General features: G+C 37.0%; 1 protein-coding gene across 1 annotated transcript in view; it reads right to left on the reverse strand.

The window, feature by feature from the left end:
* The window catches only part of kif4 (kinesin family member 4), a 152,491-nt gene that overhangs the window by 114,331 nt on the left and 20,449 nt on the right, over positions 1-17,711 (reverse strand). Inside the window, exons 6-7 of the mRNA XM_052536367.1 lie at positions 3,976-4,142; positions 2,904-2,998 (exon numbers count right to left, since the gene is read on the reverse strand). Coding sequence (XP_052392327.1) covers positions 2,904-2,998; positions 3,976-4,142 — 262 coding nt within the window. The remainder of the gene's footprint in view (positions 1-2,903; positions 2,999-3,975; positions 4,143-17,711) is intronic.

Here is a 17,711-nt window from a genome sequence, read left to right on the forward strand (position 1 = left end):
TAGTGATCAACTGTAAAATTAGCAAATTTTACCTCTTCCCCAGTGTTAATTTTGACAGCAAATTCGGATTTAGTCTTAGTCTTTTGAATAACACACCATTTAGTTTTAGTCACATTTTAGTCATCTGAAATGTTTTAGTCTTAGTCTAGTTTTAGTCGACTAAATATCATAAGAGTTTTAGTCTTAGTCTAGTCTTAAGTCTTTTAGTCTTAGTCTAGTTTTTTTTTAGTAGAACAAAGTCAACTTAGTTGACTTGACTAAATGTTTCCATCAGTCTGTTATGGAATGGTATTTATAAAATAAACATAAGGCCTGCTCTCAATGAAAAATATACATGCTCTCTGAAAAAGATATGCATTCGTCCTGAATGATATGCAATGCATATGACATTCTTTCAAGATGAAGTACAGTATTATTGAAATAGACAACCACCTATATTATATTTGTATTGTATGTTCATTCTATTTCTTTATTTGTGCTATTTACACAAAGTTTAAATTTTTTTAAGTTTGTTTTTGTTCATTTAAAATAGCACTGCATAGTCTTCACTGTAAAATAAAATACACAAAACAAAATGTATTCAGACACCTTCAACGTTTCTTACAATATCACAGTTTATTTGCTGTAGTTTAGAAATTGGTAATAAAATGACAATAACTCAGGGTTAAACTGTGTCAGAACAACAAATTCATCTTGATAATGTCGGATGCAATGCTTAATTTGGTTCAGTCTGTGGTGTGAAAAGGTTGCATTAGCAATTAAAGAAAGAAACACTTAAGCAAAACATGCTCAGGTCCCTAATATTTTTTTTTTTTTTTTGTATTTTTTAGTCACTAGTAAAACAATTAATCCATTCTATCGGATTTTTGGATTGACTTTGGATAAATTCTTGTTAAAACTACAAAGTAATTCAATCAAGAGCAGTGAGTGATTTACTTTCATTTTCATACATTAAAGACACTGACAGCAGAGCTAGTAAATTAGGCGCGGTCAATTTAAGAGACAAATGCATCCATTATAAAGATACGAATCTGATTTCTTTCTAACTCTTTACTTTCACTGAAGACATAACTACAGACTTTTTCGAACACACTTTCCAAGACGGGTATTTCGACATATTTAGTATGTATTTGTTGTCGGTATAAAAGCAAGAAGACTTTGAGACGCGTCTCTGCTTGCTCCCTGAACACCAGAACACCGCGTTGCTGAATTGAGCTCTTTCACTTTTCGCTCTTTTTCTTATGTTTATTTAAAATGCGAGTTGTATTTGTTCGTTCAGGTGCAGGAGGACGCAAACGTCCTGAAGGAGAGCTCGGTTCGGTGTTGCGCGTGTAACCAGCTGCTCAGTTCAACTTTCCCGCATTGCGGGGCTGAAGCAAACTTGATGTGTTGAATGCTCGGAGCAAGTTATAAAACGTATTCTTAAAAGTATTCTTAAAATACACATTTTTGTTTTAATAAATGCTCATATTAAAACATAGCATTACACATAAGTAGGTACAAAAATAATCAGTGATACATTTACGACCCCATAAAAATTTGTCCCACCTAGTTGGTGTACTTGGTGTAGTACACTACTTGGTGTAGTTCCCTGTATAAACAACTTAACTGTTATGAAAACGTCCTCGAAACTGTGCGAATTTCTGCAAACTCATCTTTGTTCTCTTTTCTGTGTAACTGCTGCTGCGTTTGTTTAGCTGTTGCGCTTGCATTTGCCGGGGCTTTTTAAAATGGCTCGGCTGCTTCTGCATAGATCAACCTACCCTAAAGATTCACTCTGATTGGATCTCTTTTCCATTCGTCCCTCCCATATATTTTCGTCTCATTTTTATTCGTTGACTAAAGTGTCAGTTATATTTAGTCACGTTTTTCGTCATTATATCTGACTTTTTATTTAGTTTTCGTCCGTGAAAAAGGTTAGTTGACGAATATTTTTCGTCATAGTCTTCGTCAACGAAATTAACACTGCTCTTCCCAAAAGGAAAAACCACAAACAATCAAGAATGCATGATTACATGGTTTCATGGCTTTGCAATCAAAAAATTTAGTTATAATGGAAGTCAATGGGGCAAAAACAGCCACCAACAACAAATTAGGGAGAAAAAAATTAAATCTAATGCTGCACAAAAACTAAAAATGCATCAAAGCTAATGTTGCTACTAATCTTTGACATGCCCAAGACTGTTATAAAAAGTAAAAAAATAAAAAATCCAGCCACAATTACTTTTATATTGAAAATAAGTCATTTTGTGTGTTTTTTCCCACCAAATCAGTGACATCATTTATGAACTTAGCAATTAAAAAGTTAAATTCTTGGATTTTTTTAAAACATTTGGTAGTTTTGATCAGGACTGAGGTTGATTAACAGATTTATGCAAAAAAAAAAAAAAAGAAAAAAAATATGAATCTGATAATTTTTTACAGCAGTTTAATTGAGTGGATGTTTTCATCCCGAACAACTCGAAAGGGTAGTGAATTTGAACAATCCACAAGGGATACATATACTGTCGGCCACAGATTATGGAAAGTGAAACATAAATATGTAGGGGAGGTTGGATTTATTCACGCACTTTAAAATATTAATTTGAAGCTTCTTTCTTTTCAGATTTTTACAGTTTCATCATAATAGGCTGTATATTAACTTATTGGAAGAAAACCGGTAGTTCTATGTGAAATCAGACATTTGAGCTCCCCCATATAGTCAGATTGGCATAATCAATAACACCCCGCGAATATTCGACTGTTAGATTGGTAGTCAAATCAGGCTCCTCGAATCAAAGCATCGATTTGTAGACTATTCGGGGTCACCCCTAGTAGAGAGCAAAACTATGAACGTTATTCCTTCAAAAAAAAAAAAGGCAATAGCATAAATAAAAAGAATGCATTTTTTAGATTGCACTCACCCTCTTTGAGTCGATCTCCCTCTGCTTTAGTTTTTTTTTGTCTCTCAGATCCAGCGAGATCCACCAAGTGCAATTTGGAGACCATGACATCACTCCTTAAACAAATTTCAGTTTAAATGAAAACCATTTACAATAAGTCTACAGTTATAGCCAAACATTTAACAGTTTTAAAAAGGTCAACCAAAAACATTATTAGTTAACAAATTATCAATTTATTTCATTAGCACCTTATTGCGTCAAAAATGCTTAAGTTTTCTTGTAAACATTTTTCAGTCACCAACAACTGCATATGTTCATTCTTAATAAATAACATGACAAAGATTATACACTGCTTACTCCATTTTCCCCTATTATACACCTATAAAAGGCCAACTCAATTTAGTGAGTCTCCAAAAAACATTTTAAGTTATCTTAATTTAAAAGAATGCGTGGTTGCAACCCTCTACATTGCGAGTAAATCACTCGCATATGCAACAAATTTTTCTATTGCTAGCCATTGGCTAATAAATTCTTATATTTTTCTCACCCGTGTGCGTGTTCAAGGCTATTATAAGATTAGCACATATTTTCACTCGCTGAACACTGACTGAGTACTTGAGCGATGAGTTTTGCCTGACTAATAAGCTAAGATTTAAGAAACTGTGCCATTTTACTAAGATAAGCTGTTTGGAATCATATGTGTGTGTGTGTGTACTTGTTTTTCTATTCTGGTGGGGACTTAAACCTGAATACACACAGACTCATGGGGACTCGTGTCACGTAGGGGACCTAAATTGAGGTCCCCACGGGTAAACAAGCTAATAAATTACACAGAATGAAGTTTCTTGAAAATCTAAAAATGCAGAAAGTTTCCTGTGAGGGTTAGGTTTAGGTGTAGTGTTGGTGTAGGGCTATAGAAAATACGGTCTGTACAGTATAAAAACCATTACCCCTATGGAGAGTCCCCACAAGGATAGCTGACCAGACGTGTATGTGTGTGTGTGTGTGTGTATAGTAGTCTGGCGAGTAAAACATTTTTACTGGCCGATATATTGCCAAGGTGTGCTTAGAGGATTGGGTTGCATTTACATACTTGTCTCCTTTGCGTCGCTGCTCCAGTGATATGGTAAAGATGGCATGCGAGCGAGATGAGGCTGCATTCATGGCTGTTGAACCAACTGTTCGTGCAGAGTTTCCCAACTCAAGACAACCCACCATCTCATGAGCAGTGAACACTTCCTTTTCTGTCAGCCCAACAATCTAGACAATGAAAACAAAAACCATAAAGACATCAGCAGTCATAGAAGGCAAATGAAATTTATGATAGTCAGAGCCGATAGCCTTTTGGCCAGTGGACAGCTCCAGTGATCCATTGAAGATCTGTGAAAAGATGTGAAAAAGGAACCAGCTGGTCCGCACAGGTTTTCAAACAGGCTGGTTAATGGTGTTGGTCGATATTGTCATTTTTCAAATCGTCATATTGTCGAAAAAATACTTTCAGACATACTGATGAACTAACTTTAAATGTAAAAATACTTTATTTAAAAGAGCTAGTTCATATATAGTCGGATGCAACGGTCATATCGCACGTCCTGTGACAAATTTGCCCCATCTGCGCATGGAAGTTATCGGTCTATAGCCGCGTTTCCACTGCAGGAACTTTACCCAGGAACTAGGGACTTTGGTTTGGTACTCGTTGTGTTTCCACCGCAGGAACCAGGAACTAAAAGTAAAAATAGCCCTGATAAAAATAGTTCAGGTAAAAAAAAATGCCCCTCAGAAAATCCCTGCTGGCGAGGTAGTACTTTTTCAAAGTTCTGGAACTTTCGGGGGCTGGACTTGCACTAAAAATCCTGATTGGTTCAGATCACGCAGCATTGTGATTTCGACCACCATTTATTCGGATCATTTTCAAAATATTACTGTAATTGTGTCATGAAATGTCATTTTAAAAGTATTTCAGACAAGAATGTAGTTGTTTACAACTCAAATCTGTGGTATATTTATAAAGACTATTTAAAATCTCGGATTTATCTAATTTATCTAATTTATCTCGGAGACTGTACGCTCCATGCGATCAGCGGGAGCTCAGTCCTCATGTATCCTCCGAGACCAGCCTCACCTCGGCTAGACCTTCTGAAAACGAAAGGAGGCAGTGGTATTTGATATCATAATTCATTTTATTGTAAATGTACAGTGAGGAAAATTGCAGTAGCCATGGTCAGCTGACTGATGTTATCAAGTACACTGCTGTTTGCGGAATTATCGGATTTTCGTCGTCGCGTACATCACACTCCCGATTTGAATGCACAAAGTTTGAACTACCGAGGATGCACGTCCAAAATCGCGTACTATAGTATTGAGAAACACGCGCAGACCTACAGTACAGACCAAAAGTTTGGACACTCATTCAAAGAGTTTTCTTTATTTTCATGACTATGAAAATTGTAGATTCACACTGAAGGCATCAAAACTATGAATTAACACATATGGAATTATATATGGAATTATATACATAACAAAATAGTGTGAAACAACTGAAAATATGTCATATTCTAGGTTCTTCAAAGTAGCCACCTTTTGCTTTGATTACTGCTTTGCACACTCTTGGCATTCTCTTGATGAGCTTCAAGAGGTAGTCACCTGAAATGGTCTTCCAACAGTCTTGAAGGAGTTCCCCGAGAGATGCTTAGCACTTGTTGGCCCTTTTGCCTTCTGTCTGCGGTCCAGCTCACCCCTAAACCATCGATTGGGTTCAGGTCTTTGTGACTGTGGAGGCCAGGTCATCTGGCGGAGCACCCCATTACTCTCCTTCTTGGTCAAATTGCCCTTGATGCCTTCAGTGTGACTCTACAAGTTTCATGGTCATGAAAATAAAGAAACCTCTTTGAATGAGTAGGTGTGTCCAAACTTTTGGTCTGTACTGTACGTCACCAGTCTATTTCCCTAATTTTCCCGGTACTTTACACCGCGGTGGAAACGCAGAAAGCAACAGGTCTGAGGAGAAAAAAAAGTTCCTGGGGAAGAAAGTTCCTGGTACAAATGTTCCAGGTAATTTCGGTGGAAACGCAGCATAAATGTCAAAGGTGAAAATGAATAGTAGATTTCAGTTAAAGTCCAACAGTTTAACACTAATATTGGACATAAACAAACAACTTAAATTTAAAGCTTTCAAAAGTTTAATTGAACCGATGCATAAAGCCGGTGTTCTATTTTCCGCATGAGAGATCCAGACGCACACACGGAATGCACGAACGTGGACTTCTTCCATTTATACTTTGGAAAACGTATGCTTATGGTCCGCTCTGCAACAAACATGTGAACAAATAATTGCCCAGAATTATTGCACATCTGGCTGTCTTTATATTCTTTTACTGACAGATTGCACAGGTTCGAATAGCAATGGGCTTCTTCACACTGCCTGCACATTCAATTGTGCTTTTGAAGCCTACTGACTGCACAGACCAAAATGGGAGGCACGAGGCCGTCCGCTCAGAGCCTCCGCGTACACTCTCCGTTGATGATTGGACGTCCTACCTAGCGGGCCATAGCAGACTCGCGGACAAGGAAAGTATAAAAGTATAATCATACAGCGCTCCGGACCGTGCGCACCATGAGTCTGACGTACTGCCACAGAAACAAGAAAGAGATGCATTCTTCTAACATAACTGTGGCATTAAACTTAGTGAGGACTCGTTTAAAACATTGCACATTTATAGGCTGTTCAGATTACTTGTTAAAGTGCAATGAAATACCTTATTTCTGCAGACAATGTAAACTATGTCTGTTTGTGGATGGAGACTCATTCACCGGCTACAGGCTCATCCTCTTGTGTGTGTGTGTATGTATGTGTGTGTAACGCTGTGCTGAAGTGAAATAGCTGGGCAGTTTGAGAGCAGAGTTATAATAGGTTGCCTAATAAAAATAAAAATAAATAAGTTATTATAATTTAATACATTAATAGGAGAATGAGCCTAATATCGTGTTGACTATCGACAGAGACATCTGACATCAACTATACTATCGTCTATCGGCACAACCCTACTGGTTACCACACACGACTGGGGCTGGTGCCTTTCTTCTTGGTGCCTTTCTTCCTCACATATATCATATATCCTACCCTGATGTGATGTATGTTGCAAAGCGAATGTTAACATTAGGGCTGGTAAAAAAAAAATCGATTTATATAATTAATAGATTTTTCGATTAATCGTTTTTAAAAATCTGGTCGATTCAAAATCGATTCTCAAAGGCAATGAATCAACTTTTTTCCATATTTATTTCCGCAGATATTAAACGTAAGATTAGCGTTAATCTAATTACAAATCTTCTCGACCCTCTTATGTGCCTTGAGTGATGTTACCAACGAACCTGTCATTCATTCAGTTTAAAGCAGTGGTTCTCAACCCGCAGACCATCACGAATTCAAATGCGGCCCACCATATGCTGAATACACACACACACAAAACTTTTGCAACTCACTTGAATAAGTTCAAGCAAATGGAAACACCATATACTACGCAGCAATCATCCTTAATTTAAGAAATGTGGCAAAACATCTCTGGAGAGAACCTCATTATTACATTCGAAAGTGTTCCATATTTGGATCAACAAAGGCTACATTTGTGAACGCACATTTTCAAGTCATGCTCCCGTGCGCGTCTTATAGACTGCATCTTAAAGCCTCTTATACTTTCTGCGTCCGCGAGACCGCTCTGGACCGCTAGGTAGGTGTGACGTAAAAATCGCCATCGGAGAGTGTGTGCCGAGGCTCTGAGCAGACGACCGCGCGGACAGGTGCGCGTGGTCAGTAGTCTTCAAAAGCACAATTGCTCATGTTGAGGCAGTGTGAAGAAGCCCATTGACAATTGAACCTCTGCAATCCGTCAATAAAGAACATAAAGACAGCGATTTGCAATGATTCTGGGCAATTGTTTGTTCACAAGTTTGTTGCAGAGCGGACCATCAGCGTGCGCATTCAGAAGTATAAATTGAAGAAGTCCGCGTCTGCGTCCAGATTGCTCATGCGGAAAGTATAACACAGGCTTTACAATCACAACTTCATTGTGCTGTTACTACATCGAGCCGAATTTCACAAAATTGTTCAGCTCCCGACAGAATCAGGTGTAGTAGAATTATTTATTTCAATGAATCTAATCAATTAAATATCATAATATTGCTATAATATTTTAAATCAGGTTGGTTTGTATTGGTGACGTAATGTGCGTGCGGCCCGCGAGACTTGTACTTCCTCTTACTTGCACTAAGTAATTAAACTGTATGCCGATGACACTTATTTATTGCTCCAACACTTACATTACTGAAATTCATAATTCCCTCCAGCACGACTTTCTTAAAGTTCAGTGTTGGTTGCTGTCCAACAAACTCGCTCTCAATAAGACTAAATCTTACTCTGTTATTTTACAAATTGAGTAGATTTCAGGTTCCGAATGACCTTAATCTTAAATTCATGGACTCATTGCCACTTGTGGCTGTTGGGCAGTATATCTTGGTCTCTGGCTAGATTCAAATCTTTCATTCAATACCCGTATACACTCAATTACAACTAAAATTACTTACAGTTTAAAAATACTTAATTAGTTGCTTTAATTTTTTTGTTTGCAAAAAAATATTTTTTCTCAATTATTACTTCCAATTCTTGATTAGTGATATTAATTTACCAAAATACTACAGCTCCCAATCTTCAACCCCTTAATTTCTAAAAAAGTATATGCAGGTTTATTCTTCGTTGTCCCTTTATAACTCACCACTGCCTTATGTATCACCAATTGTCATGGCTTACTCCATTTTCTAGACGTCATTTTCATTGGTTGTTTGTTTTCAAATGTATTCACTTCAGTTATCCTGATTAGTTTAGTTTACGCCATGCAGATAATTTTTTTTGCTGTCCCTAGAATTAATAAAAAAAAAGTTGAGGCCGAAAGTTGAGAGAGAGAAAACGACAAGCACTTGAGGCAGATGCCACCAAATGTCAAGATAAATTAATTATTTGCTGGAAGGCAAAAAACTTAAGTGAAGATATCAGCAGGGCGGGACTTGACTGCTAAGGTGAGACAGAAATGTAATGATACACGTAGGTTACTGCATTGTTTTCTTTCAAAAAGTTAGGATATTCCAGCTGTAATATGCCACCACTCACTGATCTATATAAATGACATTTAAAATTCTCAGCTCTCAGGTTCTGTCCATTTTATTACAAAATTCAGACAACACCATTTTGGCACCAAAATGTGACGGGACAGATCCCTTTAGCGCCTTGGTTCAAGTAAACCGATCATCTGTTACTTTCTGTTTAAAGATACAGTATAACTTACCGAAATGTATATATGGGGCAGAGATTTCAGACCTCCGTTTAGGAGATCTGTCACAAAACTCATCATCCGCGTTTGTAAAAAGTATTTTAATGACACGGTTTTGGCGGTTATAGAGTTCTAATGACGGTGTTCAACTATAACCGCCGGTCTCACGGTTATATACTAACCGTCACACCCCTAGATATATATGTATTAGGGATGTCAAATTTCGATTATTTCCATGATCGATCGTCGTTTAAATTAACGATCAATTAATCGATTAATCGTTAACCATAATACTGCAAAATGCGTCTATTGCAGGCACGCAGTCAGCGGTATGACAGGATGTGCAAAAGACACACACACACACACAAAACGCTTTCTCACTTGAATTAAAGAGGTTTTAGTCTGAATAAAATGCTAGTAGCAGGATTATAAAATGAATAGATGCGATTATGATCATTTGATAAAATGAAGAGAGCGCGCCATACTTTTGAGGTCATTTTACTTTGTTGACAGTTTCCAATCCCGCACGGAGAACGCTGAACGCGCCTCTTTAAATGGTTTTGTGGTGCTCCTTGTTGTATTTTAAAGCACAATTGCAATGTTTTCAACTGACATTATTGTATAAAATTATCCGAAATGTGGAGCGCGTGTGACTGCGCTGCACATTAAGTGAACTACATCGGCGCTGCTGCACCAAAACACAGTTGCTCACATTAATTTGATCCTGCTGGATTCTGTCCTAGAAAATGTCCGATTTTTAAAAATCCATCATACAGCGCATTAGATCGTGACAGTGCATGCGTGCACACGAGGATGAGCGAGCGCGGCTTTGGCTAGATTTATTTGGAGGTTATTGCTCATGTCTCATTCGGCACAAATCGAAATGTTTCCATATTCGCAATGTATTTGAATGTTAAACTATTATTTATAATGTAAACTAGGCTTGTACTTAACATGCATTCGCATATAGACGGAAAAGATGATCCTCTTCATATGAGCAAAAACGTCCTTGGAACAGCAGAGAGGACCGGTATACTACGGTCTATTTAAACTGACCAGTGTAACCTTTTAATGTTTAGTTGACATTTTATTTTGATAATGAACAGACTGCGATGTAACTTTGAATCGCTAGAATATACGTGTGCAGCAGGCTCCGGGGCGATCGAAACAGCTGAGACATTAAAAAATATATATATTTTCCGCAAAAGTGTTTACTTTCATTTGTGCACACTCACAATAAAAACAGAAGATTTGTGCTCTTGTAAAATAAAGCAAACAAACAGAATGCGTTGTCATCTTTTTTTTTTTTTTTTTTGTGAACTTATGGAGCGCCCACACTTGACAGTTTAAATCCGTTAATCTTAATTAGCCTATTTAAGTCGGATATATTTCGCATAGCCTATTTAAAAAACAAAAACAAAAAAAAAAAAACATGAAAACAAATTGTTATTTTTATGTTGGGCCTATTACTTAGTAGGCTATAAATTTTCCTTAAAGCATCCCATTTTGTCCCAGGGCTTAGAACCTGTGCCCTAGTCAGGTCCATGCAGAAACTTGTGAACGATGCTCGGCGTCACCGTTTAGTGACAGCAGTGATAGCTCCAGGAATGTGTCGGTCACAGCGCCTATTAATCGCTGTTTTGAATCCAGCAATTATTTATTTAGAAATGATAAGATCTGATTATGACAAGTGTGGTATAAAAGCTTTGTTTATTAGAGGAATAATAGGTTAACTGGAAAATGTTAGATCGCGACCATGCTTTTGGACCCCATAGTCTTCATTTACGAGGCTTTGTTCTGGTTTGCCGGTTGGTCACGAATTTCCACAAATTCAGTATATTTAAGCATTGTTTCTTTTCCTAAATCTTCATAGTCTAACCCTCTAATTTCCCAGGTTTATTTTATTATCTTTCGCTTTTAATAACTGTTTTCGCATCTCTTACTGTGGTAAACATGGGAATGGAAATTAAAGATTTCATGAATTAAGAATTCGTTCGATTTATTAATTTGTTCCCTTATTTCACTTAAATCATGGGTTATTTAGGGAACAAAATTAATGAAACATGGACAATTGCCACATTAATAATTCGTAGGAATGAATTAACAAGTTGTAGGAATGAATAGACTACCTGTCCCGTCACTGTGTCCCGCAGCCCTGCAAAGCGCACGATATAAAACAGTTATCTGATGAAATGATTAGTAACTACATTTCTATTGCATTTAATGTTGAAGAACTTATGTTGTTTCTATTTTAATGTACTTTAAAGTTTAAATCACATTAAAAGCTTAATTTGTACATTGTGAATGAATGATGATGCTTTTATATATCGTCACCGTCACTCACAGCCGCTCGCACGTGTTGAGTCCGCATGAGCCGCACGCAGCCCAACATTGAATCGGTTAACCGACCATCGATAGCCTTAATCGATTGCATCTCTTATCGACAATTAATCGATCATCGATTAATTGTTGACATCCCTAATATGTATTTATGCATGTATGCATGTATGTATGCATGTATGCGTGTGTGTGTGTGTGTGTGTGTGTGTAAGTGAAGTATTTGTACATTTGATTATGCAATATCTGCACCCGAAAACAGTGCTATTTATGATAATTTTTTATTTTATTGCTGACTGTTCACTTGTCTTCAATTATGTTTGAACTTAATAGAAAGTGTTTATTGTGGTATTGAAATTGGAATTGTGAAATGAGACTGCAGCTTATTTACAAAGAAAACAAGCAATTTTATTTTTATTTATTTTTGGCAGGGCAAGTACCGTATATTTTGGACTATAAGTCACACCTGAGTATAAGTCTCATCAGTCCAAAAATACGTCATGATTAGGAAAAAAACATATACAAGTCGCACTGGACTATAAGTTGCATTTATTTAGAACCAAGAACTAGGAGAAAACATTACCGTCTACAGCCGCAAGAGGGCACTATGTCTTCAGTGTAGACTACAGGAGCACTGAGCAGCATAGAGGGCCCTCTCGCGGCTGTAGACGGTAATGTTTTCTATTGGTTCATATCTCTTGGTTCATTTCTCTCGGTTCATGTCAAATTAATTTTGATAAATAAGTCACACCTGACTATAAGTCGCAGGACCAGCCAAAATATGAAAAAAAGTGTGACTCATAGTCCGGAAAATATGGTACAGTTTTGAACCTTAGCATTGAGCTCTGCATTTGAATATATAAGCCAGTCTACTTCAAGGATTTTTAAAGGCCTTTGATTATGTTAAGAAAAATTTAAAATAAATCACTACACAACGTTCTTCATCTTTTCTCTTTTATTTTATTGTAGATCAGTGGTCTTTATAAATCACGTTTACTGTAGATCAGTGGTCTTAATACTAGCCTACTATAAGCAGCCAACAAGTCAAAGGTAATTTCGGTAAATTAATATAAAATAAAATAAAAAGTGTATGTTGCAGCACATGAAATAGTTACAGCAGAAATTATGTACCCTAAGCATTAGGGCTGCACGATATTGGGAAAAACAATGGAATTGCGATATATATATTGCGATATGAAATCAAATTTTTTCTAACAAACAAAAATGGGGTGAGCAGGCTTACATTCTCATTTTAAATGATTTAAACATCGACACCATCATCAACATCGACACCATCAGTCGAGTCTGTTGTGTTTATTTGCAGTCACAGACACATATTTTTATTAAAGCTCCCGAACAAAAAACAACATTTTATGATGGGCTACGCGGAGCTTATGACCGATAAAATGTTACTTAATAAATACACGATTGTGATAAAGAATAAGAAGCTGACGTCTGATTTCTTCAAGTGGTCGCATTTACCATGTTTACAATGGTAATGTTAATGCCTTGCGTGCATAGTCTTTTGAATCGCTTATATTTCTGCCTTATATGGTCATTTATAATCCACATCGGATCAAGTTATTTCAAACACTTGGTGCTGACTGAAATGATCCGCGGCGCTGATGCTCTCCAGACGCAGAGAAACTCTGCCTTTGTTCATAGCCACTCCTCTAGCCCCAGCTGGCCCGCTTCGGCCCAAGGTTTTCGTCGGGCCAAAAAACACTGTCCGTTGGCCCCAAGTAAGCACCAATAGCCGCGTTTCCACTGTCGAGCTTGAAGTGGGCATACTAGTGCGTGCCAGGGCCAGTCGTGTGTCCACTGTCATTTCCGGGGCTTGATCGTGCCTCGTCGGAAACGTGGGGCAAAAGCGGGTCAGCTGGAGCTAGAGAAGTGGTTATGAACAAAAACGGAGTTTCTCTGCGTCTGGAGAGCTCAGTGCTACAGATAAATTTCAGAAAGATAACAGCTTTAACACCAGCATTAAAGACGTCTGATGAAAAATCTGATGTGGATTATAATCACTAAACAAGGCAAAAATATTCATAAGTGATGTAAAAGACTATGCACGCTAAACATTTACGTTACCATAGTAAACATGGTAAATGCAACCACTTGGAGAAATCCGTTGTCAGCTGCTTATTCTCGGTCACAATTGTGTATTTAAATTAGTAACATTTTATCTGTCATAAGTCTCGTCTCGAGAGTTTAGCTTCGCAAAGCATATGTCATTAAAATATAATGTTTTTGTGTTCGGGAGCTTTGATAAAAATAGAGATTATCATTCATTCTAAATGTGACGTATAGGCTACTGTGGCTTCTAATAAACAAACAGACTCGACTGAATAAGCAGGCTATTTCCATAAGCATTAAAAATAAAATATAAATATATTTATTTCTGTGTGATTAAGTCATGATAAATTAATTCATTATTATCAATGGGCCACTTATTCTATAGTAAAAGATCGATGCTTTTGAATTTGAACATTTAATATTTTAGTGTGTTCGTTTTGTGATCGCGCCGCTAGTTCCAGTGACTTATTTCTTTGTTTTCTGATAACTTCTCTTTGTTGGTTGTATTATGTTGTTCCTGAGAGGCGTGTAAAGGGCAGGTTTTAGTGAATCAGGCTCTACAGTGGAAACCCTGCGCTATTCTGGCCTCTGTGCTACTGGCCCGAGGCTATTAGCCCCACCCGGTCCGTTTTAAGCCCTGGCTTAAATGTGGTTAATGAGACACGATCAAACACCGGAAGTGACAGTGGAAACGTGAATGACAGCCAGTCTGAAAGCCAGAGTTAAAATAAACCAGTATCCCGTAATATGAACTGCTGTGAAGAGAGAACTGAAGATGAACACAGAGCCAAGCCAGATAACAAATGAAAGATAAACCGGTTGAAGAAAACGGCTCACCGGTTCTTTTGCGCTCGAAGTAATGACTTAATTGGAGATGATGGCCCTTGATTCAAGCCTTTCGGTTTACCACGCTCATAACATTAGCACAGAATCAGTTCAGAATCAATCATCAAAAGAACCAGTTCGGTTCAGACGCGATGTGTGTCAGTCTGCTTCATGCTGAATCACGCATGCAGAGTATCATCAGCTCCTCGGTTCTCGAATCGGACACGTCTGAGAGAACTGGTTCTTCTGACCCGAGAACTAGTTAATCGTTCGTTCATTATCTGGCTCGGCTTGGTTTTCATCTTCGGTTCTCTCTTCACAGCAGTGTGCTGACAGAGTCAGCGTACTGTTTGAGTAAATGAATTACTCCAGGATATTGGTTTATTGGAACTCGGAGGGAATGCCAGCAACGGTGAAAAAGTTCACAGCTTAAGTCATTTTTGGATTAATGCTTATAAGAGACGCGAACCGTTTCAAACTATTCAGTTTGATTCGATGAACTGGTTCAAGAAGTTCCAGTTAATTAGATTCATTCGTGAACCGGATATCACTAAACTGCAGTCACTAAATCACTAAACTTTTGAAATCTCACAACAGGCCCTGGAAGAGAAGACAATGCTGAATAAAGTCGTAGTTTTTGTTATTACCAAAATGTATTTTCGATGCTTCAACAAATTCTAAATGACCCTCTGATGTCACATGGACTACTTTGATGATGTTTATATTACCTTTCTGGACATGGACATTATACCATACACACAGTTTCAATGGAGGGACAGAAAGCTCCAATAGACAGACTAAATCTAAAAAAAAAAAAAAAAAATAGAATGAGGTCTTAGGGGTTTGGAACAACATGAGGGTGAGTCATTAATCACAGTTTTAATTTTTGGGTGAACTTTACCTTTAATTTATACTATTTAACATGCACTGTGGTATTTTACTGTTTAAACTTATAAACTCCTTGAGATTTTAAAGTCAGTTTAATAGTATTGAAATTCGAAGTTGAATCTTGTGTATATAAAAAAAAGGTTTTAATTGCTTAAATTATTTCTATGAACCAATAATGATATCATTTTTATTCTTGTAGAAAATAAGTGTTTATTCCTTAAGAAAATAAGGAAAGAATAAGGGAAGATCCAAATATTTGTAATGTACAATAATATAGGCCTATATCTGCCTGCCATTAAAAAGTTATCATTTTTTTCTTCTTCACCCATTTATGTAGGCTACAATTATTCTACAAAATAAAAAGTCAATTTGATTTAAAAAAATGCCATCGGCATGATAAAATGTTTACCATTATAGAATTGTAATTTACTGTAGGAGGTGAAAATACTGTGAAATTACAAATGGCATGGAATTTTAAAGCATAATAACTGAAGGTCTATGAAACTTTAGTCAATTAAGCTTTTTTTTTTTTTTTTTTAAACAATGGCACTTACATTTTTGAACTAAAATATTATTTCAACCATAGCCTGTGAATAAAATGCATAGGCTACTTTTCAATAAAAGAACACTTTGAGAGTGTAGTTGCTTATGGTGTTTGGATTTGTACTTCAATATAGAGCCCGACCGATATATCGGCCGGCCGATATGAGCTTATTTCATTTAAATCGGCATCGGCGTTTATAACGGAAACAGAGTCTCATGCTTCACTCATGTTATGAGTGTTGCATAGTTTGCCCACCAGAGGGAGCTCCGCAGTTGCAGAGAGTCTGCAACTCCACTATAGAAGAAAGCGATCAGCCAAGCCACAGAGATGTACTGTTTTGACGGTAATTCTGTCGTTCGTCATGTGAGATGATTTAGTTCATACACTGTATATAAAAACGGTGTGGTAGTTCCAGCTAACGGTCCTATCATTATCACTTCTAAATATTCTGTAACATCACTTACAGATGCTAATGCATTGCTATATTAGATTAGCCACAAAGCTAATACCATGTTTATCAGTGGAAGAGCGCTAACGTTAATAAGAGGTCAAACTATAACTTTAGCATTTATCTCATTCTAAATATATCTGCAGTGCTTCCCACATAATGACCGCGTAAGGGGCCGTTCACATATCGCGCCTAAAAACGCGTGGAAAACGCTATGCGCGCCGCTTTTTCCTTCTCCAAAGCGCTCGGGCAGAAGCGCTCCTGAGGCGTCTGCCTTTGCTAAGCAACCATGACGTGCTCTCTCCATGAAGACGGGGAAATTTCAGCAAAGGATAAATGGATTTGCAGCACTAAAAATCGCTCGCAGTAGCTCTGCTACTAAATTTATTTCAAAATGGCAATCCATATACAGCTATGAACAGCTGTTCCTTCATCTTGGCTCAGTTTTCAATGTTGTTATGGGAAAGGATGAAGCTGATTGGTTAGTTCTTGTCACATGACAAGCACTCTGAAAAGTTGAGATATTTTTAACTCGATGCGGTTTCATTTTTACAGATTGTTTCAAAGCAGCTTTACAGACATAACAGGAAAATGTTGTAATAATATGGTTAAATATAAGTAGGTAATATGTCATACCTATTGCTTGACAAATAAAAAAAAAATAATAATAATAATAAGTATATATATTCTATTTTTCTAATTTTTGCCTATGTAGGAGATCCCTGTCTATTATAATTCTAATTCGAATGATGACATGAGTAATGATACATGGTCATATTATTAATACACATGCTTATTCTTTCTCTGTCTCTCTGTCTGCCCTACAGATACCTGAAAAACGTGAATGCTGTAGCAGCAAAGTGTGGGACTACTTCTGCAAATACTTTACCTTTAGTATTATAATTTATTTACAGTACACACACAGACTGTTAAAACCAGCTTCAACTGGAAGAAAGTAAAAGTGTTAAATGTTTAAAATCAGACTGTTTTTAGATCATTAAAAAATATATACTTTTGATGTGCAGTTGTTTAGTCATTGAGACAGTAATCTAAGGCTTTTTTTTTTTTAAACATAAATCCCTTCTGGAAAATGGTTTATACAGCCCACATACATAGAACAGGCAGATATTTTGCTATTGAATGTTGTGTAAGTGCAGTTTATAGGAAATGGGTCTAATATCCAGTTTATTTTCAAAATCAAAATATCGGCTCTTTGAGTTAATATCGGCCCCCAAAAATCCATATCGCTCAGGCTCTACTTCAATATAATGAGGTCCAAGTTTGAGAATGGCTTTTTTTACTCTCCATTTAACAGCATTAACTTACAATAAAATACGTCTTGCTTCAGGTAGACTGAATGCTTTCCTGCCTTGCTAAATGTTGGGCTTATCAAC

The sequence above is a fragment of the Carassius gibelio genome, chromosome A21, assembly GCF_023724105.1.
Source record: "Carassius gibelio isolate Cgi1373 ecotype wild population from Czech Republic chromosome A21, carGib1.2-hapl.c, whole genome shotgun sequence".
NCBI lineage: Eukaryota > Metazoa > Chordata > Actinopteri > Cypriniformes > Cyprinidae > Carassius > Carassius gibelio.